The sequence below is a fragment of the Podarcis vaucheri genome (assembly GCF_965113315.1).
Source record: "Podarcis vaucheri genome assembly, chromosome: 13".
NCBI lineage: Eukaryota > Metazoa > Chordata > Lepidosauria > Squamata > Lacertidae > Podarcis > Podarcis vaucheri.
The window spans coordinates 52140616-52164342 of record NC_138751.1 but is presented as its reverse complement, the minus strand read 5'-3'; the positions used below and the strand labels follow the sequence as shown (position 1 = coordinate 52164342).

Here is a 23727-nt window from a genome sequence, read left to right as displayed (position 1 = left end):
CTGGGATGTCTTTATGACCCATGGTTTATTTACACATATATACAACCTGAATTCAATGGAGGAATCTTCAGCATTACATTCGAAGAGGTTCTGGCCTCTCCCATTGCTGCCTCACTAGGTTCAAAAACAGACGTCAGCATCCTGCTTTTCTGACTCTCTCTCCAGCCCACAGCTTAGTAACTCTGTTTCTTAACTTGTAACTGCCATTCTAAACTCTTAACTCTCCTAAAAACACTGGTCTTACCTTTAAAACAAGATGTTATTCTGCCCCCACCCACCCCCGCTGCTGTTTACCCATTCTTGCTATTTATTTCTACAGCTGTATTTTATTATTTCTTTTTGCGGCAACCGTGTTTTAATCAAAAGTTTTGATTTTACAAAAGTTTGTTCATGTCACGTGGGCTGGCTAAGGATGCCTAACACATGGCTTCCGCCAACAAAAAAAATCCTGGGAACTTTAGTTTTCTTCTCACACAGCTACAATTCCTCACACCTTTTATCAAACTAGGGCTCCTAAGGTTCTTCAGAGGAAGCCCAGTGTTTAAAAGTGTGGTGTGGAACCGGAATGGTATACTACCTCTAGGATCAGGGACAGAAAGCAGCAGGCCTTGTGCTTGTGGGCTTTCCAGAAAGGTGTCAGCTTGGCCACGGGGGAGAGAGGACGAGATGACCCTCAGGGTCCCTTCCAACTCTACAATTCTATGATTCTATCCTCCATGCGGATATTTGAAGACAGCTATCATGTATCTCAGGCTCCTGTTTTCCAGGCTGATCATACCCAAGTCCTTCAAGCGTTCCTCATAAGGCTTGGTTTCCAAACCCTTGATCATCTTGGTGGGCCTCCTCTGCACACATCCCAGCTTGCAAACCTTATTAAATTGTGGCACTCAGCACTGGACACAGTACTCCAAGTGGGGTCCGGCCAGGGCAGAATAAAGGTAAAGGTAAAGGGACCCCTGACCATTAGGTCCAGTCGTGACCGACTCTGGGGTTGCAGCGCTCATCTCGCTTTATTGGCCGAGGGAGCCGGCGTACAGCTTCCGGGTCATGTGGCCAGCAGGACTAAGCTGCTTCTGGTGAACCAGAGCAGCGCCCGGAAATGCCATTTACCTTCCTGCCAGAGCGGTACCTATTTATCTACTTGCACTTTGATGTGCTTTTGAACTGCTAGGTTGGCAGGAGCTGAGATAGTGAAATGGGAGCTCACCCCGTTGCGGGGATTTAAACCGCTGACCACCTGATCAGCAAGTCCTAGGCTCTGTGGTTTCACCCACAGTGCCACCCACATCCCCAATAGAGTGCAGAATAGAGGGCAGAATAGAGTGGGATTATTACTCCCCTCGAGTAATAATCAAAAACCTAGAACAGCATTAGCTTTTTTTGCTGCTGCATCACACTGTTGGCAAGGCTTGCTTTCCACATTGCTTTCCACATATACCACTGGCAAGCCAGGGGACCCTCATCTGACATTTGCGTAGCTATGTGCCGATCCTGCCTATGCGCCGATCGTGATATGGGTCGCTCTGTTAATTCGTTTCGTTCGTTTGGGCCCAGCCGGTCTCCTTCAACTTATTCGCATGTCCTTCACGAAGACTGCCTCTACCATTCAACCGCTCGCTCGCCCCGGGCAAGCCGCGCTCTCCCGCTCACCGTTTGCGCAGCGCACGGTCAGGACGCCGATCGCCTTTCCAAGGCCGTCGAGAGGGAATCCCAGGCAGCTCATGCGAAAATCCTCGAGGGCCGCTATGATAAATGCTTTTTTAAAAAAAACACATCACACATTCCTCTTCCTCCCCACTTTGCGCGCAAGAAAGGCGCACCATTTAGTTCCATAGCCGCGCGCTGGCACCCTTGGGAACCAGCTTGGGGGGGTCAGAAGAGAGGACCCTCTGGCAGCTCCACCTTTTTGGCGATGCTAGCGAGGGGGAGGGGGGGTCGTCAAGGAAAGGGGAGGAGCCAAGGGCGGGGCTAAGCGCGCCGCCCCTGCCCCCGCCGCCGCGCTGGTGGCTGCGCGCAGCAGCAGCACCAAGGCGAAGCAGCAGCTCAGAGTTTCGGGCGCGCTGCTGGAGACGCGCCGCCGGGGCTTCCCAACACCGTCGCCATCCCCGCTCGCTACCGGGACGGAGGACGAGGAAGAGCGGCTACAGGGCCAGACGCCGAGCCGAGGAGGTTCCGCAGCGTCTCCGGCGAGGAGGAGAAGGCGGAGGAGGGCGACGACCCGGCCGAGGCAGCCGCCGCCGCCGCAGCAGCCCGCGCGCGGAGCCCATCCCGGGCGGAGCGAGGATGCTGCGCGCCCGCCCGCCGGCGCCGCCTCTGGCGGTGCTGCTGCCGCTGCTGCTCCTGCCCGGCGGGACGCTCCGGAGCGCGGCCGGCAGCCAAGGTGAGCGCGCCGGGCGAGGGATCGGGAGGGCGCCGGGCGTAGCGGGGCATGGGGGGGGGGCGCCGGGCGAGCGAGCGAGCGCTTGTCGGGGCGCCCGTGACCCTTTCCTGGCGGCCCGCATCGGGCTTCGCGGGGCTTCGGAGGCGCAGTCCCTCCAGCTGCCCGGATGGGAAGGGTGAAAATAAAAAGGGCAGCTTTCTCCACGTTGGTTCTTCTCTTCCAGCCCGTCTTCTCAAGGGTGAGGAGAGGGGTTTGGGGCTCGTCCGGCAGAGTTCATGAAAGAATGGGACAGTTGGAAGGGTCTACGAGGGTCATCGAGTCCAGCCCCCTGCAGTGCAGGAATCTGCCCAACGCGGGGATCGAACCCTCGACCCTGAGATTAAGATTCTCGTGCCCTTCCGATCTGGGGGTTGTGCCCACGATCTCCGCCGTATCAGACAGGCGCCCGGAGGCAATGCACTCTGCACCTGCTCAAGGGCGCCCTGGCCGTAGGTTTGACACATCTTCCCGGGTTTGTTGCGGGTGGGAGGTAGCGGTGCTGGAGATGGGAGCTTGGGCAAAGCACTGGCATGAGGAGAACTCATCTTTTTCATCTCCCCCCTCTCATCTCTAAGATCATTTCAGTAGCTGCTTCTCTCGCCTTCGCTTTTCTCTCCCCCCCCCGCCGCCCCCACTTGCCCTCTCATCCTCCCGACTGGTAGGGGCAGTGATTTTTTTCTGGGGGAGGACGCGGGGGGGGGAACGCATACCCCTAAAGATTTTGGGAATCTAAGTTTGGCCTCACTGAGGGGCAACATTTCAATATGATGAGTAGGAAAATGAGAGTACTGTACCCCTGAACATTTTTTTTAGGGGAGGAAAACTCTGGGTAGAGGGGTGAATAAGAGCAGCACTTTTTGCGGGGGAAAGAACTTGCCTGGCTCCTATTACATCCAGGCAGAAATCTCCCCAGCGAAGGTTTTCCTCATTGCTCCTCCCCCCCCAGACCAGGAAAATCTTCACCTGCTTTTAATGCCTACATGCTTGGCTGATATTGATACTGAAACAGAGGAGCAATATATATATATATATATATATATATATATATATATATATATATATTGAAAAAGGAGTTTTTTAAAAAAACCTAGAGGTTTTTTTTGTGGGCAATTTTTTCCTGTTCTTTCACTGCAAGTGTGTGAGTGAAGATTTGTTTGCATTTTAATCTAAGCAACTTCTGGTTATACATACAGTATAAGGGGTGGTAGTTGTTTTGCAGAATACAAGGGGGGAAGTGGCCTTCTGAGTAGGACTCACACTGATAGGTGATGGTCCAGAAAGAACCGTTTTCACATAATTGCAAGGTACCCCTAAGGGTCATCTAGACCAACCCCCGACGACTCAGGAATCTCAGCTAAATCATACATGATTTCAGCATCTTTCCAGGATTGTGGTGGCCACCGCAGGCTTAGAAGACTTTGCTTCAGTGGGCTGTTCAATGCCGTTTTTGTCTTATTTGGGCCAGCAGGATCACACAGTTAGAAGAGAAAGAAGATTCAGCGTGTAGAGCTGTGGAGATCAGTGGCGTAGCGTGGGGGGTGCAGGGGGGGCCGGCCGCACCGGGCACAACATCTGGGTGTTAGGGTTAGGGGGCGCAAATCCACGGGTTAGGGGGCGCAAATCCATGGGTTAGGGGGCGCAAATTACTTGCCTTGCCCCGGGTGCTGACAACCCACGCTATGCCACTGGTGGAGATGGCTCTTTTGGAGTGCAGGGGATTAGTCTGGGAGAAGAAGTGCTTCCCCTCAGATTCTGTGGGGCTAGGATGATCAAAGAAAACCCCAGCACCCAGAAATCAGGTTGTCCGCCTGTCCCTTCCTAAGGCATATGTCTGCGTCGGTGGCAATAGCTGGCAGGTCTTATTCCTAGCTCTTATCAACTGAACAACCCCCCCCCCTCTATAATTTTTTAAATATAATTTTATAAAATTAAAAGTTGAAGGTGCCTTTAGAATTCCTGCATGTGAGTTGGTTGAAGGGTACGGGAACGGCTTGGATAGTATGCATTTAGATGGAAAAATAACTCCAAAGTGACTTATTTGTAAAGCTACTTCGTGTGTACGAAAGCCAGTTCATTCTGCTCACTTAACTTGAGCTGTATGAAGTCTATATAAAGAGGTGCTTATAAATGACCTCCCCTATTTTTATAGCATTTCCCCCCTCCAGATTCTAGTATGGCGAGCTTAAGTGGGGGTTATAAGACTCAGGTGCCATTTTTGCATGTGTTGGGTCAAAGGTGTGAGGGGGGGGAGCAGAAACTCCTCAGCGAGGGGTGCGGAAACCCAGTTCTTCCTGCCACCAAAGAGAAGTGGGATTTCTTATCTCTTTCAGTTACTTTCATAATTCCTGGGATGATAGCCTTTTCCGTGCAGTGAAATCAAGATACAGTGAGATCTGATGGGAGTGTTTGTGTGTGCTGGGAACAGGACAGTAAATGAGCAATTTTGCAACAGGAAAGCCAGATGCTTTTGGAAGATTATTGGCATCTAATAGTTCTTTTATTTTGAAGCCAACGCATAACAAGGTTTGTCACTAGCTTATATAGATGAGGATTGGTCTTGTTATATTGCGTGGTTTGATAGTCAAAGCCTTACTGGCGATGCCTGTATGTGATGTGAGCTGAGAGAAAGGTTTCCTGACTATCACCCAGAAGAAAATGATTTGTCAAAACAAAACAAAACAAAACCTTCTTTATAGGTTTAATCCCACCCCCATGGAAAAGCCTAAATTGTGGTGTCTGCAACAAACTGCTTCAGTGTTCCCGTCAGCCATTCTCTCTCAGCAGGACATTTCCTTTCTGTGGCTACTGAGGGTGTTTAGCTTTCACTGCCCCCTGTTTCAAGACTGTCATTTTGCAAACCTCAGGGATATCTCCTCCACCCTACAGTTGCCCTTTTTTTTTTTTGGCTGCAATGCTGTTGGCACCGAACACATGAGTTTGCTGTTAGAATAAGTTATTGTAACACCTGAATACTTGTGCATGGGGTGTTAGCCTCAATAATTAGAATAGCTGTGTCTATAGTTATATTGATGTTTGATTGAACTGTTTGATCTGCCCTTTGTGGAATAATATTTCTGTGCTGAATGCTATGATCTGGATGACTGAATGGAGGATATGAGGCATTTCTAACACAAAGGCATTTTACCTTGCTCACACCCCCATGATCTGCACTGATATGGTAATGAGAGGCAGGTGGATTTGGGGCTTGGAAAATGTTCACAAGCATCTTACTTAGGAGAATGGTTGTGAAATCTGCTGGGAGTCCTTTCTTTGTGGGAGAAATCTCCTAAGCCAGGTCTCCATTGCTGATCATATAGAGAGATGGGATCAGTTCGGAAATAAACCCAAACTGTGTTTTGTGCTAATTACACTTTGCAACCTAAGGCCAAGGGACACGGGTGGCACTGTGGGTTAAACCACAGAGCCTAGGACTTGCCGATCAGAAGGTTGGCGGTTTGAATCCCCACGACAAGGTGAGCTCCCATTGCTCGGTCCCTGCTCCTGCCAACCTAGCAGTTCGAAAGCATGTCAAAGTGCAAGTAGATAAATAGGTACCGCTCCGGCGGGAAGGTAAACGGCGTTTCTGTGCGCTGCTCTGGTTTGCTGGAAGCGGCTTAGTCATGCTGGCCACATGACCCAGAAGCTGTACGCCAGCTCCCTCGGCCTATAGAGCGAGATGAGCGCCGCAACCCCAGAGTCGGCCGTGACTGGACCTAATGGTCATGGGTCCCTTTACATTTACATGGTTAAGATCTCCCCTATTTAGCACTTTTCTCTAGACATAGTGACCTATAGAGATGGATCAGTAGCATGGCTACAGTTTGCCAAAGCATATGTTACACCAAAGTGCATTTAACACATATTGTGGCTTTTTATTTGCTAGATGACCACAAACCACGGTTTGCCAATGCAGTGCCATGCCATATCATGGTTTCGCTTCCTCAACCATGGTGTGGCACGGTTTCTGAATTAAGTCCTAGACTGACAGAGTTTCCTGATGGGCAATTAGGTGTATTTGTAAATACAATATACTGTATGTGTGTGTTTTCAAAAAGTTGGCACTCCCAGAAAGATGGATTGAGGTAGGCAAAATATAGCTAGGAAGTGATTGTATTTATGCAGAAATCAGTTTATTTATGCAGAGATCAGTTGATGCTATAATTTTGCTCCGTGCAGCATGTTTTAGTGAGGGGCCTAGGTGTCTTTCTGCTTAGATGGAAAGCATGGGCTTGTTCCCTTAGGGAAACATAGTTTCTGACTGGAAAGTACTTGGTCAAAAAGCCCAGAGTTGTGTGGCACAGTGCTGACTGAAAATTTCAGCTCCAGGAGAGAGTCAGAGCTGCTGTGACAGACTGTTTTCCCAGATCCATCTTTTGGGACAGTGTATCTTGCAGCTCATAACTTTGAGATGTGTGGGGAGCCTTTTCAGTTATGCCCTCCTAATATTTCATTAGCATGGCAAAATGAAATTAACCCTAGTCACATCCTACAAAGTCAACATACGCGCTGCAGGAACGACTGACTTTGTGGAACTGAGCAGATTATTGGCTTGAAACTGCAGAGCCAAATTTGGAAGAGGATGGGGGGGGGGAAGGTTGGAAAATAACCAATGAATTATGCAGTCAGATACAGGATTGGTTCACCTTGTCTATTTGGCTGCTTCCGTTCACCCTCTGTTCTTGCCCTTTTAAGAGGGACATGGCATTAGAAGTGAACCAGAGTTTATTCGCTAATGGCCAGTTGGTACCATTTGGAAGTTTATTTGTAAACAAGCATTATTTGACAAATGCTTTGCACAGCAGGGGGTGCCTTGGCCAATTATGACCGAACAACACTGTCTCTGGAAGTGGCTGGCCTTGCAGAGAGCCAGCCACCATTCATTGCGACAATAGTCACTAATGTCCTTTTTCTAGGGTCCTTGGAAGTTCAGCTTCCTGAAGCGTAGCTGTACTCCTTCCAACATGTGGAATAGAACTGAGGATCACTTGAGCTGGTTCTGCAGGCTGATGGAAAAAGCTTAAACTACCCCCCCCTTATAACCAGTGTCAGGTTTTTTTTGGAAAAAAAAGAAGATTATGGACCCAATCAAGATTTCATTGATTTCAGCGAGTTGGCATATTCTTAACTCCCCCCCATTAAAATGAACGAGTCTTGAAACTATTAAAGAATCTTGCTGTATAATTCAAATAGACTTTTTTATTTTTATGAAGTTTAATTTTCCGGCAAAGATCTTTAATCGCTTGGCTTTGTAGGGGCACTGGTCTCCCCCCTCCCATCCCGCTTTTCTTTGAGAGCTAATAATTGGAATTTTCTGTGGCCTTGTAACAAATATTATATCGCTGTTACATCTCAGTGAATGTTAGAGGATTTGGTTCTGGATAGAGAGATTTCTAAAAGTTAACCTGCCTGCTCTTCAGAATTATGAGTGGATCAGCAGTGATACTTTAAAGCAGCTAAGTTGAAAAGCACTCGTCAAGATCTCCAGAAAGCAATGCAAGGCTGAAATAGGTTTTTGATTAGCACTCTAATGACATCACTGCTATACTTTACTGGTCAAGACCTAGCTCTTTTTTTTAATAGGTACTTGATGCTCAGTTGTGCTGCTAAGGCAGGCACCCCCAAACTCAGCCCTCCAGATGTTTTGGAACTACAACTCCCATCATCCTTAGCTAACAGGACCGGTGGTCAGGGATGATGGGAATTGTAGTCCCAGAACATCTGGGGGGCCGAGTTTGGTGATGCCTGTGCTAAGGGTATTACGGTTTTAGCTCAGCACTGTTTGTTTAATTGCATGTATTGTAACTTGTAGGCTACAATCCTGCACTCACTTACTTGGGAGGAAGTCCTTTGGAACTCAGTGAATTCCCCACTCCCGGTAGCCACATATAGGGTTGCACTGTTAGCGTGCCATTTTATGTACACCAAATAGCATGTACAAGCAGCACCTGAAAGCAATACAGTCTTGAAATATTATAAATAGTAAATAATAAGCGCCGTCTCCAAGAAGCTCTGTTTCAGGTATTGCTTTGCCAAGTAGTTTTCATTCCCTTTCTTCAAAAAATAAATAATAATAATAAAAAGGCAGGTGTGGGGATCAAGCTGTTACTTGAACTTCAGATGAAGAATTGTGCTGTAAATGTACATACAGGTGTTTTCATAGTGATGTATCTCAGCGCTCAAGGGAGATGTTCTATCATAGTGGCTCCATTTATGGTTCAGACCGAGCAATGGTTCTCAAAGGGTGTGGCAAGCGTGGCAGGAAGATTCAAAGACAATCAAAGAAACAATCAAAGAAACAGTGTAATATAGTCCAGCTCAGTTTCAAAATAACTTTTGTTTTGACGCACAACCGGAAACAGTATCAATACCTCTCTTCAAGAGCATTGGCTATTCTTCTACAGTTCTCCACAACAAATTGTTGTGAACAGGGATTTTCAACTCAGACAAATAAGAAAGATCAGAAAAGAGAAAGGCTTCTTTGTGTTGATGAGGAGAGGAGAGTTTGCTTGTCTCAAATTAGGCCCAATATCAATGAGATTACAGTGGTACCTCGGGTTAAGAACTTAATTCGTTCTGGAGGTCTGTTCTTAACCTGAAACTGTTCTTAACCTGAGGTACCATTTTAGCTAATGGGGCCTCCCGCTGCCACCGCCACGCGATTTCTGTTCTCATCCTGAAGCAAAGTTCTTAACCCGAGGTACTATTTCTGGGTTAGTGGAGTCTGTAACCTGAAGCGTCTGTAACCTGAAATGTCTGTAACCCGAGGTACAACTGTACTGGGGAAAAGCAAGCTCACACCACTCATTGAATTTGTATACATACTTAAAGTATATATGTAAGAGGCTCATTTATCATTATATTTTGGGAATGATTTATGTTCATATGCAGCTGCATTGTTTTATACTTTCTGATTATATTATAAAATAGCTCTGTTCTGTGTTATAAATCAAGCACTAGAAGCAACTAGAAGTTGTTTTTTGTTTGTTTTCCAATGTATTTTTTTAATCATTTTTTTAAAAAAAACCTGGTGTGGCGAGAGCAAGTTTTTATTCTGTGTGGCCCAGAGGGAAAAAAAGATTAGAGAATTCACTGGTTTAGAGAGAATCAGAAACAATGTGTGTTTGTTGCATCCCGGCTCTCCTTTGCAGTTTCCCTTCTCTATTTCCTGTTTAGCATTTACCATACTTTATCACGACAACTATGGCAGCTTTGGAGAGGTGATTTTTCTCAGAACTGACCTCGTCTGAAGAGGTGTGCATGCACACAAAAGCTTATACCCAGAACAAACTTAGTTGGCCTCTAAGGTGCTACTGGAATTTTTTTTTTTTTAATTTATTTTGACTTGTCAGGGAGAGATAGAGTTAAACATTGTCTCCTCACCTCCAGGATCCTGGAGCCCTTTAAGGCTTCTCCATGGTTGCTATTAACATAACAAAAATGTGCATGTTAATTGCATTCCTGCAATTAATGCCCCATCTAGTTTGGCCTTTAGTCAAGGTTGTAAAGTTGCAATTGAACTTGTTCTTGTTTTGTCCTTTTCTGGGAAAGGAAACCATGGAGATGCGCAGAGTAAATACAATCCCTACATAGTTTGGATCTTCCTTAGTGCTATCTTTTAGTCTCCAGTTGACAAAAGAGGGAGCACTAGAATACAAGATTATGTTTTCTTCATGTTTTCCCCTCTAATGAATACCCAGTGTGGAGGCTAAGAAGATTGGAAGACAATAAAATTCAGGGGGGGGGGAATTGCACTTAATGTAGCTTACCCCATAAGTATTATTTCTCTTTTCCCACTGTTAGCTATATATATGTAGCATATATATAGCATGTACATATATATGTAGCAACAAAATAATTTGCTGGTTATTATTTTGAAACTGCCATCTGAGCACAACCACAAGAAAGTAAGCCATGAAACTCAGTGGGATTCTCTCAGTAAATGTGTTTAGGGTTGAGAGTTGTTGTTTTTTAAATAAAAGAAATCTAAGATTGAAATGTATGTTAATCAGGCAACTTGTAGGAGAAATAACTGCTGACACCAGCATCCTTTTAAAAAACTAATAAGTGTGTGTGAGAGAGATAAAAGTGATTCCCAGATATAATTATACAGTGTAAATTTGGAGAAATTAAATCTAAAGCTGATGAACCTAATTGTCTTGATGATTTGAGAAGAGCAGGCGCTCATATTAAGTCACTTGTTCCCACATTCTTAGAATGTGGGTTTTACGTTTTATATGCATGATTTAAAGGGAAGGAAGGTGGAAAGACCAACAGAGTTTGTGAGTTGGAGCCATGCTAGGGACATCCTGCTGAGAATTGACTTGCATGGAGAGTGTGCTGTCATGATAGACACGGCATTATTCCATCAATCATGCATGTTGTTACATCAATGCATTAAATTAATTAGGTGCGTCCATATGCGAAGTCCCTATAAGTAGACTACAAATCTGCTTTAACCTTCTGTCAGTAAGGTCAAATGTATTCTGTTGGCACATCATGCAATTTCTTACAAACTGGATAAACTTGATTTCTTTCTTACTTTTTAAAAATTGATTCCCCCCCCCCATCTTAAATACTGTAGTAGTTGGAATACTAAGTAATCTGAATATAAGCATGCTAAAACAATTGTTTTTTTAATTATGGTGCTGGAAGAGACTCTTGAGAATCCCATGGACTGCAAGAAGATCAAACCTCTCCATTCTTAAGGAAATCAGCCCTGAGTGCTCACTGGAAGGACAGATCGTGAAGCTGAGGCTCCAATACTTTGGCCACCTCATGAGAAGAGAAGACTCCCTGGAAAAGACCCTGATGTTGGGAAAGATGGAGGGCACAAGGAGAAGGGGACGAGGGAGGACAAGATCGTTGGGCAGTGTTCTCGAAGCTACCAGCATGAGTTTGACCAAACTGTGGGAGGCAGTGGAAGACAGGAGTGCCTGGCGTGCTCTGGTCCAGGGGGTCACGAAGAGTCGGGCACAACTAAATGACTAAACAGCAACAAAACAAATTTGATCATTTCTTAAATATGAATATTTATCCAATGCTTTCCCAATGCAGCTATTTCATATGTACCTGATGAAAATAAAATGCTCTGTTTTATCCAGTAACTGTCTCGGCTTGCTTTAAGCTTCACATGAGTCAACAATGTGATGCAGCAGCAAAAAAAGCGAATGCAATTCTAGGCTGCTTCAGCAGAAGTCTAGTGTCCAGAACAAGGGAAGTAATAGTCTCACTCTATTCTGCCTTGGTCAGACCACACCTGGAATACTGGGCCCAGTTCTGCAGGCCACAGTTTAAGGATATGGACAAGCTGGAATATGTGCAGAGGAGGGTAGCCCAAATGATCAAGGGTCTGGAAACCAAGCCTTATGAGGAACAGTTGAGCAAATTGAGTATGTTTAGCCTGGATAAGAGGAGACTGAGAGCAGATATGATAACCATCTTCAAATATCTCATGGGCTGTCACCTGGAAGAAGGAGCAAGCTTGTTTTCTCTTGCCCCGGAGGGTAGGGCCCAAACCAATGGAGTCAAGATAAAAAAATTCCTTCCAGTAGCACCTTAAAGACCAACTAAGTTAGTTCTTGGTATGAGCTTTCGTGTGCATGCACACTTCTTCAGATACACTGAAACAGAAGTTGCCAGATCCTTCTATATAGTGAGAAGGTGGGGAGGGGTATTACTCAGAAGGGTGGTGGGAATGGGAGATTGGCAGATAGCTGAGATGAGCCTGTTGACAACTCTTAACGACTGCAATAGGTCTTACAGGAAAAGGCAAGGGGTGAGAAGGTGAAAAATGGCTTAGTCATGTATAATGAGATAAGAATCCAATGTCTTTGTTCATAACAGGTCTCTCCATGGTTTTAAGTTTGGTAATGAGTTGCAATTCAGCAGCTTCTCTTTCCAGTCTATTTCTGAAATTCCTTTGTAGTAAAACAGCTACTTTGAGATCTTGTATAGAATGTCCTGGGAGATTGAAGTGTTCTCCTACTGGTTTCTCTGTTTTGTGATTCTTGATGTCAGATTTATGTCCGTTTATTCTTTGGCGTAAGGTTTGGCCTGTTTGTCCAATATAGAGAGCTGAAGGACACTGTTGGCATTTGATGGCATACACTATGTTAGACGATGAGCAATTAAATAGTCCCGAGATGGTATGTGTGATGTTGTTGGGGCCAGTAATGGTGTTGTCCGGGTGTATGTGGCAGCAAAGTTGGCATCTGGGTTTATTGCAGGCTCTGGTGCCAGTGTCTGTGGAGTCAAGTTACAAGAAAGGTGATTCTGGCTAAACATCAGAAAGAACTTTTTGATGGTAAGAGCTGTTTGACAGTGGAATGGATTTCCCTGGAAGGTGGTGTCCTCTTCTTCCTTAGAAGTTTTGAAGCAGAGGTTGGATGGCCAATGGTCATGTATGATCTAGTTGAGATTCCTGCATTTCAGAGGATTGGACTAGATAACTTACCAACTCTACAATTCTGTGAAACTTTGGTCAAAGCCTTCTACAACAGCATGTTCCAGGTTTCCCTCAACTTTTATTAGGTTTGAATTACTGCACAATTTGGATTGTTGTGTGATGTTTTGGGGCACAGCCCCTGAAGGTAGTGAAAATGGAAGTGTGTAATCTGAGAGCCTTTGGTTTCAATTCCACTCCGTCCTGTCTGAATAACAGCGAGGGCTGAAAAATCATGCATATAAGATACTGGGGCCAAAGTGAGCCTGTAAATTGCTGCTTTCATTTTTAGCTGCTCTTTATGTCTATAGGTACATAGCATAGAACCCATTTGTGGGAAAGAAGTCTAAACAACTACCTGATAAACAACTACCTGACATTCAGAAGACATCTTAAGGCAGCCCTGTTCAGGGAAGTTTTTAACGTGTGATATTTTAGTGTATTTTTGGTTTCTATGGAAGCCGCCCAGAGTGGCTGGGGAGGCCCAGGCAGATGGGCAGGGTATAAATAAATTATTATTATTATTATTATTATTATTATTATTATTATTACTAAAGGGTTAAAATATAAGACTAATATGCCTGTTACGAAAATAAACGTGTTACCCACTATCACTAGAAACCTGAATTTTAAAAATATTTTTTTCCTGTTAGAACCTTGTGTGTGTGTCTCCCACCCTCTATAGCTATTTATGGAGTTCTTACTGAGTTCTTACTAAGTAATCCTGCCTTTGGGGTCATTTTGCTTCCAGTTGCTTCCGCAAATGTTTCCAAGCAAACCTACCCTTTCACCGTAGCATTTTGCCAAGGCCTAATGATCACTCTCCATCAAGGACCCTTCAAGGAGCCCTGTTCTCTGTTTACAGAAAAATCTTTACAAAAGGCGTTTGTGGCTGTCTTTATGCATCCTTGTAATCAGCCACTTCACAGTCGTGCAAATGTAGATGTATGTATTTTATATGTATATATACAGTGGTACCTCGGGTTAAGAACTTAATTTGTTCTGGAGGTCCGTTCTTAACCTGAAACTGTTCTTAACCTGAAGTACCACTTTAGCTAATGGGGCCTCCTGCTGCCACCACACGATTTCAGTTCTCATCCTGAAGCAAAGTTCCTAACCCAAGGTACTATTTCTGGGTTAGCGGAGTCTGTAACCTGAAGCGTCTGTAACCTGAAGCGTCTGTAACCCGATGTACCACTATATACCGTATATATTCAGGGGCACAGTATCATTGGATTCCTTTACAAGGAAAAAGTTCAGATTCGATGACCAGCTTCAATGCCAAACTGTAGCAGTAAAAAGCGAGCTTGCTTCTGTGTGTGTGACCTGTGGGTTATGTTTTCTAAGATTTTCCCACAACCCTTTGTGCTGGTCAGACCAAAGGTCTACATCAGGGGCCAGCAAACTTTTTCAGCAGGGGGCCGGTCCACTGTCCCTCAGACTATGTGCTGAGCTGGACTATATTTTGAGAGGGAAAGCAAATGAACGAATTCCTATGACCCACAAATAACCCAGAGATGCATTTGAAATAAAAGCACACATTCTGTTCATTTAAAAACACCAGGCAGGCCCCACAAATAACCCAGAGATGCATTTTAAATAAAAGAACACATTCTACTCATGCAGTGGCGTAGCGTGGGGGGTGCCAGGGGTACCGGCCACACCGGGCGCAACATTTGGGGGGGCGCGTTTGGCCGGCCCTCCTCGAGGAAGCAGGAACCCCACTGTCCTCGGACCTCCTCCGAAGGCTGGCGGTGGGGCGGAGAGACCTCCTCCCGCCGCCAGGCTTCGGATGGCTGTCCTGAAGACTTGTGGTGGGAGCAGTGGCGTAGCGTGGGGGGTGGAGGGGGGGCCTGCCGCACCTGGCGCAACATCTGGGGGGGGGCGCGGAAGAGACTCGAGTGCTAAAATCCACGGGTTAGGGGGCGCAAATTACTTGTCTTGCCCCGGGTGCTGAGAACCCACGCTACGCCACTGTACTCATGTAAAAACATGCTGATTCCCGGATTGTCCGCGGGCCGGATTTAGAAGGTGATTGGTTTGCCTACCCATTGTCTACATAGTCCGTCATTCTGTTCTCACAGTGGCCAACCAATTATCTGTGGGAAGTCCACAACAGCACATGAGTGCCATACCACTTTCTCACTCTTTCTCCCCATCAAGTGCTGTTCAGAGGCATCTTTTTTCTGACCCTGGAGGTCAGAAAGCCATCACTTCTAATAGTCCTTGATAGCCTTATCCTTCCTGAGCTTCTGCAGTGCTTCACAATGTTTTCTTAGTTTAATTTGCCCTATGATGCATGTTGCAGTCTTAAAACTGCTTGCCTTTTTAACTTTAGTATTTACATTAGTTTAGTTCGGTGGTTCTCAAAGGGTGTGGCAGGAGAGGATGGCAAGCGTTGCGGGAAGATTCAAGGACAAAGAAAACATTTAAACATTTTAGTATAGCGTAGCATGGCATCTAAATAATGTTTTAAATGGAAGATCCAAAAAGAGAAAGGCTTCCTTGTTTGGATGAGGAGAGTTTGTTTGTCTCAAATTAGACCTAAAATAAATGAGATAGCCCAGAAAAAGCAAGCGCATACCTCTCGTTAGGTTTGTGAACTTACTTAAGGTACATTCAGGTGGCAGCCATTTTAACTGGGTCCTTTTGGACCTGGGAGAAGGCAGAGTGGGGCAGAATGGGGCAGGGTGTGCTTATACACTTATACACTGACGCATGCAGGGGCCGGGAATGGAACATCCATGCAAAATGATATCTTATTGTATGTAAGAGGCTCATTCATCATTAGTGACAATTTCCAGGGTTTGTGGCTGGATTCTGCAGAATAGCCTTGCAGAATCAGTGTGTAAGACCTTTTCAAAGACGCGGCACGCCTTTGTTTTCCCAGGTGACACGATTCCTCAAGAGAAAGAGGAAGGAAACGGTGAGCTTTAGGAAAGTGAACAATTGTTTCCATTGCATGGATGGAACTTTCAGCATTTTCCATGTGCTGTAATTGTGACTTCTACCAAGGCGTCGTCTCTTGGGGGAAAGGGCTTCTGTAAAGCTTCCTTTTGCTTTGCACAAAGGCCCTAATCTGTTCCAGGCAAGAGAGCACCTTGGTTACAAACGGCATGTGCTCATTTGTAAGAGAGAGGGAGATGAGCCAGTGTGGTGTAGTGGTTAAGAGCGGTGGACTCGTAATCTGGTGAACCAGGTTCAATTCCCCGCTCCTCCACATGCAGCTGCTGGGTGACCTTGGGCTAGTCACACTTCGCTGAAGTCTCTCAGCCCCACTCACCTCACAGATGTTTGTTGTGGGGGAGGAAGGAAAAGGAGAATGTTAGCTGCTTTGAGACTCCTTCGGGTAGTGATACAGTGGGATATCAAATCCAAACTCCTTCTCCTCCTCTTTTTCTTCTTCTTCCCTCCACAAATGCAAGAACAGGTCACTTCAACCAGGGCACAAATTGACTTAAGTGATAACCTTGTTTGCACTTCTGAAATAAAACTTCTGAATTAAGTGAATTGGTATATTTTGGCTTGCATTGTTTGTTTTCAGGGTTTCTATAGTAGCAGGAGTTTTTCTTGGAAGGATGGGATTTGTACAGAGAAAAGAAGGCTAGGCTTGAAGGTTAGTCTAGTTGACCAGGGCAGGGGTGGAGGGCGGTGGCTACGGGTCGCCCCAGGTGTCACCACTGAGGGGGGTGACAAAATGCCGGCCGGCACTCACCACGGGGCCTGCAGTGAGTCAGAGCTTGGGTGCGCGCAGGCTCTGCGCTGCCCAAACGGTCCACCCCCTGCCTCTCCCCCAGCTGTAGGGCGGCTGATTGGGAGGAGACAGGCAGACTCTGGAGGCCCACAGTGGGCCCTGCCCCTATGGGCAGCTCGCCTCGCCCTTGCCCTGCCCCTATGTGCGGCCCGCCCCTTGGCGCATCACCCCAGGGGCCCAAGCGGCTTCCTCCGCTGCTGAACCAGGGTGCTAATTCTATAGCTTTAGCCCTGAGAGAAGGATGGGGAAATGGCGGAGGAACTGAGGTCTCCTCTCAAACAAACTATGCATAGCCTTTTTCGGATTTCAGAACCTTATCAGAAGTTCCTAGAATCATAGAATTGCAGGGATGGAAGGGAACGTGAAGGTTCATCTCGTCTAAGTTGTTAATGTACAGTGGTACCTTGGGTTACAGACGCTTCAGGTTACATACGCTTCAGGTTGCAGACTCCGCCAACCCAGAAATAGTACCTCGGGTTAAGACCTTTGCTTCAGGATGAAAACAGAAATCGCGCGGTGGCAGCGGGAGGCCCCATTAGCTAAAGTGGTGCTTCAGGTTAAGAACAGTTTCAGGTTAAGAACGGACCTCCAGAACAAATTAAGTTCCTAAAACTGCAGTTCAAAATATCAACCTTACTTTGACCCATTCTCTTCCATTTTATTTTAAAACGCAGGTGTTAATGAAATTAAATGGAAATAAAGGTAATTAATGCAATTTTGGGTACTGATTTTTGTTGTTATTACATCATCTGCATTACCATGGATAATTACCATGGGTACCACAGTTAAAAGAATTGCTTTATTCAAGACTGGAAAACAAAGAAAAATACTTGCACAAATGCAGTTCAAATTTTGTACCCTAAAAAGCTGTTCCTTTTTTGCTGGAGCTCTGAAGAGGAACATTTCTGTTGGAACAGGGGATTCTCACCACTGCATTTTTTATATATTTTTTGAGGGACCTCACTTGTTAAATTTGAAGGTCTTGCTGAAAGGTTAGGATAGCTCAAATTTCTTTAACTGAAGCAACAGAAGAATTCAGGCAGTTTTGTTGCCTGTAGTTGAGTTTTTTCTGTGTCACTCTCTTCTCTCCCACCTTATCTAGTTTAATAGTATGCATGACATATTTTGTTAATTGCATTCTTTTAAAAATGCATATCGGGGTATTGGATTACCCAAACTTCTAGGAAAATGCTTTTCTAGTAGAATTGCATCCATTTCAAAATGCAGAGGAGTTCTTTTCTCTCTCCGACGCCCTCCTTACCCAATTAGGTATTGATTAGTGAGGCTGGGTCAAAGTTGCAAAATGGCACAATGTAGCTTGCTGTCTGTTGCCACAACAGGAAAGCTCTTCCTTTTCTATGTGCTTGAGCCTTTGTTCTGGTGGCCTCCTACATGCATAAACAGTGTTAGCATCATATCATAAGTGCCTGTTCTTCCTCACCTGGTCTTAAAGGGATAGTTGCTCTTTAATACAGAAGCTATAGGGCCGAGCCAAAATGCAGGCCTTCTTTTCAGGGAGCCTTTTGCCCTCTGCCCAAATTTTCCCAATTTAGCAATTGTGTATGTGTGCTTAAAGAGGTGAAAATTTTGACCTCCTTTTCAAAATGTAGGCAGTCCATAGCCCAAGCCTTCAGTTCTGCTCTAGACCTTGGCATGTATCTGGTGACATCAGGCACACATGAGGCCCTACAAGTCTTTGTGCGTCTCCAGTGACAGGGGTGGGTACTTGGAGCAGGTCAGCAATAATTCACATGGCTTCAGTGAAGTTAACAGCCCAGGAGGCCAGGCCTAGAGAGCACAGCAACTCCTCCTGGAAGATCTTGCCCCAATGAGGCAGCTGTGGGGACTTGAAGGTCCTTGCTTTCCCACAGCTCCCTAAGTCTCCTTCTCCCCATGGTTCCTTCCCAAGCAATCTGATTCTCCACATCATCTTTGCTCCACCGTCTCCATACCTCTTCAGGTTGTGGGGGACCAGGGGAGAGTAACTTGTAGCAGAAGGGAGACCCCCTGGCTTCTTCAGCAGCTTGCCTAATCTCTGCCTCTTGGCCTCCGCTTCTACCTCTGCCTCTGGAGTTCTGTCTGCCACAGACTCTTCCTGCTCACTCAACCCTGTTGCCTCTTTTGACACCTCCTCCTCCCAGTCTGCTCCCTTTTCTTCCTCTGACCATTCATCCTCATCCCACCACCAATCTTCTGGTTTTGAGCCTTTTCACTTGGGGGTTCCCTAGCTGGTACCACCCTCCACTCCTCTACACCCAGCCAGTCCATGGCCAGATGTGAATCTAGGTCCTCATCTGCACCCATCTTTTGTGTACCAGGTTCCAGTTGGCAGGACCCAGTTCACCTCTGGAGATGTGCAGACTTCGTGGAAGCTTGAAGGCTCCCTTGCATGTCTAGCTTGGCTGGGCATCATAGAACTGAACCAGTATCAAGTGAGCTTACAGCTTGGTGCAGAAATAGACTTTGCCCCAGACCTGGGAGGCTTTTCACTTTTTCAAACAGAGAGCAGCATCTTTAGCATCCTGCAACTGCTGCTTGTTAAGGAAGGAGTATGTTGGTCCCCTCCAAGAGAGAATTGTTTCTCGTTTCATTTTGGGAGCTCATTCCATTGTACACATGTTCTTCTTCTGATGGTGTGTTGAGCATAAAGGCTATTTATAACCAATTTCCTTCCATAGCTGGGTTTCTGTAGCACCTAAATAGATTCATCCTAGTATAAAATCTCCTTTTCTTTCATGCAAATAATTAATAAAGTATTTGCTTCGTACAGTGGCGTTTTGATTTCTTGTGGGGGTTTCACCTGTCTTTTGCGTTTTGATTTCCTAGATCACTGAATCCGTCTCTTGGTTTCAGGAGTGGTTTGGATTTACAGCTTTGCAGAATTACTTAACACAACAGGGAGAACAGCAGGGAAACAAGTAATTGCTGTGGAGCAATGAAATCAATAAGGATTTACGAGGGGAGAAAAGTTTTGACTTCTAATGATGAAGGGGCTTGAACGCTTTGGTAGAGTCGAGAGGTCTGGGCAAGATGGTCTTCTGGGACAGCACTGGAGCTCTGTTGTCAACCTCAACTTGGGCTTCTAGCCAGAGCAGGTACTTGCTGCATGAACACTTCACTGCAGGGGAAGCCAAAATGATTCCTTGCAGATGTTGCTGCAGCTGTCAGCATCCCTGACCATTCGCCATGCAGGTGGGGGCTGATGAGAGCTGAATAACAAAGACTATACCCCAGGCTTCCTCAAACTCAGCCCTTCAGATGTTTTTGGCCTACAACTCCCATGATCCCTAGCTAGTAGGACCAGTGGTCAGGGTTGATGGGAATTGTAGCCTCAAAACATCTGGAGGGCTGAGTTTGAGGAAGCCTGCTATACCCACTTAATGGGTTTGCTACTATGCTGTAATGTGTTCTTCCTTGCTGGTTGAGTCTCGGATTGCCTGCCATGACTGGGAGAGAGGGCAAAGGGTACCTGTTATCTCTGGAAACAGAATATGCCCAGGCTGATGGCTAGATGTGAGTGAGGATGAGTAATAGAATTGTTGCGAGCAGTATGCTGATGACCAGGGCTCTACTTCTCCTTTACATCTGCAGGGATGGCAGTGGATGTGCTGGACCATTGTCTTGTCTCGGTAATGGACCAGATGAGAGCCAACAAACTTGAAACTCAATCCAGATAAGACAGAGGCACTGTTAGTGAGCTGGGTGGGTGGGAGGTGGCCTGCTCTTGATGAGGTTACACTGTTTCTGAAGGAGCAGGTACACAGTTTGGGGATACTTCTGGGTCCATATCTGACACTTGAGGCTCAGGTGGCACAGAGTGACTTCCATCAGCTTTGGCTCATGGCCCATCTGTGCCCCTTTCTGGACAGGGATAACCTGTCCTCTGTGCTCTGGTAATCACTAGGTTAGATTACTGCAATGCGTTATACATAGGTCTGCCTCTGAAGACAGTCTGGAATCTTCAGCTAATGTGGAATTCAGCAGCTGGGTTGCTCATCAGGGCAAGATGGCTTGAGCATATTACACCGAACCCTGGCCCTGACTGAACTGGCTGCTGATTAGTTTCTGGATCCAATTCAAAATGCTTGTTTTGACTTGTAAAGCTTTAAATGACTCAGGACTGCAATACCCCAAGGACCGCCTCTCACTATACAAACCTACCTGGACTCTGCAGTCACCATCTGAGGACCTTCTTTGTGAGCCCCGTCCATGAGAAGTCCGGAGGGTGACAACATGAAAATGGGACTTTTCAGTGGTGGCTCCCAATTTGTGGAATCCTCTCCCATGAGAGGCTGTCTTTCGAGCTGCCTTTCAGCCTTTTCCCATGCTCCAACGGTCATCAGGAGTCAGTTTTATGCTCTTTCATGATTTTTTAAAATAAAAAAATATTCAATGATCATTTCATATTGTTTGTTGCAGAATGATTGTTCCAAGGTACCTGCTTCATGACCCCTTTTCTTTCATACTCAGCAAATCAGTACATTGCAAAACCAGATTTGGAGGTGGTTGTAGCCGAGTCGTCCTTTATTGCTAGCATGCTGGCTTGAGGACTGGTCCATTTTGGCTAAATGTGAGAGAATCAAGCTTTCATTGTTATGAATTTGGTGCTCTGTCTGTTTCGTTCACTAATTTTCTGCAAACATACGCCATTTAGCTATGTTGCAAAACTGAACCTAGTGGGTTTTTTTCATGTTTTAATTAATGTATGCAAAATAACTTTGTGCTATCAAACATTCCATCTAATTATATTCATTACTTGCTTCTCCAGGACAGGTTTTAATTAGTTATACAACAATGTAGATCAATACTCATCGTGCACCCATTGCAATTTGCAAAGCGTATGCACTTTCCTGGATGACTTAATTATTGTAACTGTAGCAGAGAGATTTCCTCTAGCTATGTTGTCTTTTTGCCCAAGTCTTCCTTTGTTCTTAAAAATAATAATAATACCGTCTTTATAAGAATATGCTCAAATACACCCATGTGCCTCTCAATTATCTCACTGTACGCAAAGAACTTCTGGTGGTTTTTGCTCACTTCTGGGTTCCTGCAACAGTCGTATTGGCCACTTTGTGCCGCAGATTTCTTAAGGTCCAAATGAGGAAATGAAAGTTTGTTTCCCATGATCCATTTAAAAAATGGAAACAGAGCCTTGGAGTCAGCATTGGAAGAGTGGCAGAGAGGGAGACCCTATAGCCACTGGTGGAGGAACGTGGGGCAGGACGGGGGGAGCGCACCGCTCCTGGCACCATCAGGGAGGGGAGTACCATCACGGCTGCCCCCCTGGACACACACCGCCCCACCCCAGGGACGCACACCATGCCCCCACCTGCTCTCCTTCCCCGGTGCTGGAGCATGCAGCTTTGCCACTGCCTATAGCTCCCTCTACTGTGTGCAGGACTTTTTTTAAAGGAAACAACAAACAACAGCCTTGAAAGGTAGCAGTTGGAAGCAAGAGAGCAGTGGGAGGGGCCCTTTCCTTTCCAGACTTTAAGGGTGGTGAAAAATGCCCAACCCGGTACAGTGGTACCTTGCAAGACGAATGCCTCGCAAGACGAAAGAGTTTTCCGTTTTTTGAGTCGTTCCGCAAGACGAATTTCCCTATGGGCTTGCTTCGCAAGACGAAACGTCTTGCGAGTTCTTGAGAGTTTGTTTCCTTTTTCTTAAAGCCCCTAAGCCTCTAAGCCGTTAATAGCCGCTAAGCTGTTAATAGCCGCTAATAGCCGTGCTTCGCAAGACGAAAAAACCGCAAGACGAAGAGACTCGCGGAACGGATTAATTTCGTCTTGCGAGGCACCACTGTAATACAGAGTTTGGCCCTTGGACCTCTTAGCTTAGTGCAGTGATGCCTTATCCATTGCCCTTTGGTTCTTGTCTAACCCCAACCCTCACCACCACCAGCCAGAACTGCCAAGGAGTCATAGTCTAGCAATCTCTTGAGGGCCAAACATAAGTAAAAGGGGAATTTTTGTATATAAGCTTATTATTATTTTTTGTATAAGTATATAAGCTATCACCACCTTCCCCAGACCTCCTCCTCTCCTCTTATTGTTTTGCTGTACATTTGCTCGCTAACTCTTCAGAGCAAGGCTTTCTAGGCAGGAGAGTGTATGCCATCATCCCTAGATAACAGGACCAGGGTCAGGGATGATGGGAATTGTAGTCTCAAAACATCTGGAGGGCAGAGTTTGCCTATGCCTGGTGTATGGGATGTCACACAGTGCCTTTAAAAATAAATAAATCTCTAACTACGTCTAGACTTCAAAATATTTTTTAAGGGAAATTCTATCCGTGAAGGCACTTTCCTGGTCTACTTCAGCCACAATGTCTTGCTCTAGGGAAGTATTCAAAATATATATATATATATATATATGCTTTCGTAGATTTTCACGGGTACAGGAATGCAGGTTTTGGTGTCTTCGGGTGTCTTCCCGTGTAAGAGTCGGGGTGTCTGTGCGACGTTTCGACGAGGTCTCACTCGTCATCTTCAGGCTGGTGCTTTCGGCTTCTTGTTACTGGAACAGAGCAGAATCTGGTGTTTGAGTTCCTATAAATACTGTTGAGGGGTGTGGTGTATAGCCTCCAACGTTCTGGGCAGAGAGGAAGTTCCTAGATTAGTGTGCCTCTTCTTCTTTTGTTCCTTAATTACTTGAGGGATATCTTGAGTGATTTCATGAGTGATATTCTGAATATATATATGCTTTCGTAGATTTTCACGGGTACAGGAATGCAGGTTTTGGTGTCTTCGGGTGTCTTCCCGTGTAAGAGTCGGGGTGTCTGGGCGACGTTTCGACGAGGTCTCACTCGTCATCTTCAGGCTGGTGCTTTCGGCTTCTTGTTACTGGAACAAGAAGCCGAAAGCACCAGCCTGAAGATGACGAGTGAGACCTCGTCGAAACGTCGCCCAGACACCCCGACTCTTACACGGGAAGACACCCGAAGACACCAAAACCTGCATATATATATATATATATATATATATATATATATATTGGGGGGGAGGGATTGCTCTAAAGAGCCCCACACCGGTAAGGAGTCTCACCTGGTGGGTGGGCAGGCAGCAGCTTATGAGAAGAAAGTAGGGATGCGGGTGGTGCTTAGGTCTAAACCACT

At 45.9% G+C, this 23727-nt stretch overlaps 1 protein-coding gene across 8 annotated transcripts in view; it reads left to right on the top strand.

Moving 5' to 3' along the window:
- The first annotated feature begins 2007 nt into the window (after nt 1–2007).
- The window catches only part of EPHA5 (EPH receptor A5), a 264632-nt gene continuing 242912 nt past the window's right edge, over nt 2008–23727 (top strand). For 3 of the 8 annotated variants that reach the window (XM_082194746.1, XM_082194745.1, XM_082194743.1), the window contains exon 1: nt 2280–2380. In XM_082194746.1, the coding sequence (XP_082050872.1) occupies nt 2284–2380 (97 nt within the window). In that variant the 5' untranslated portion in view covers nt 2280–2283. Of the gene's footprint in view, nt 2381–4199; nt 4219–23727 lie in introns of those variants that run through there. The other 5 variants (XM_082194742.1, XM_082194741.1, XM_082194748.1 and 2 more) reach the window with 3 other exon arrangements.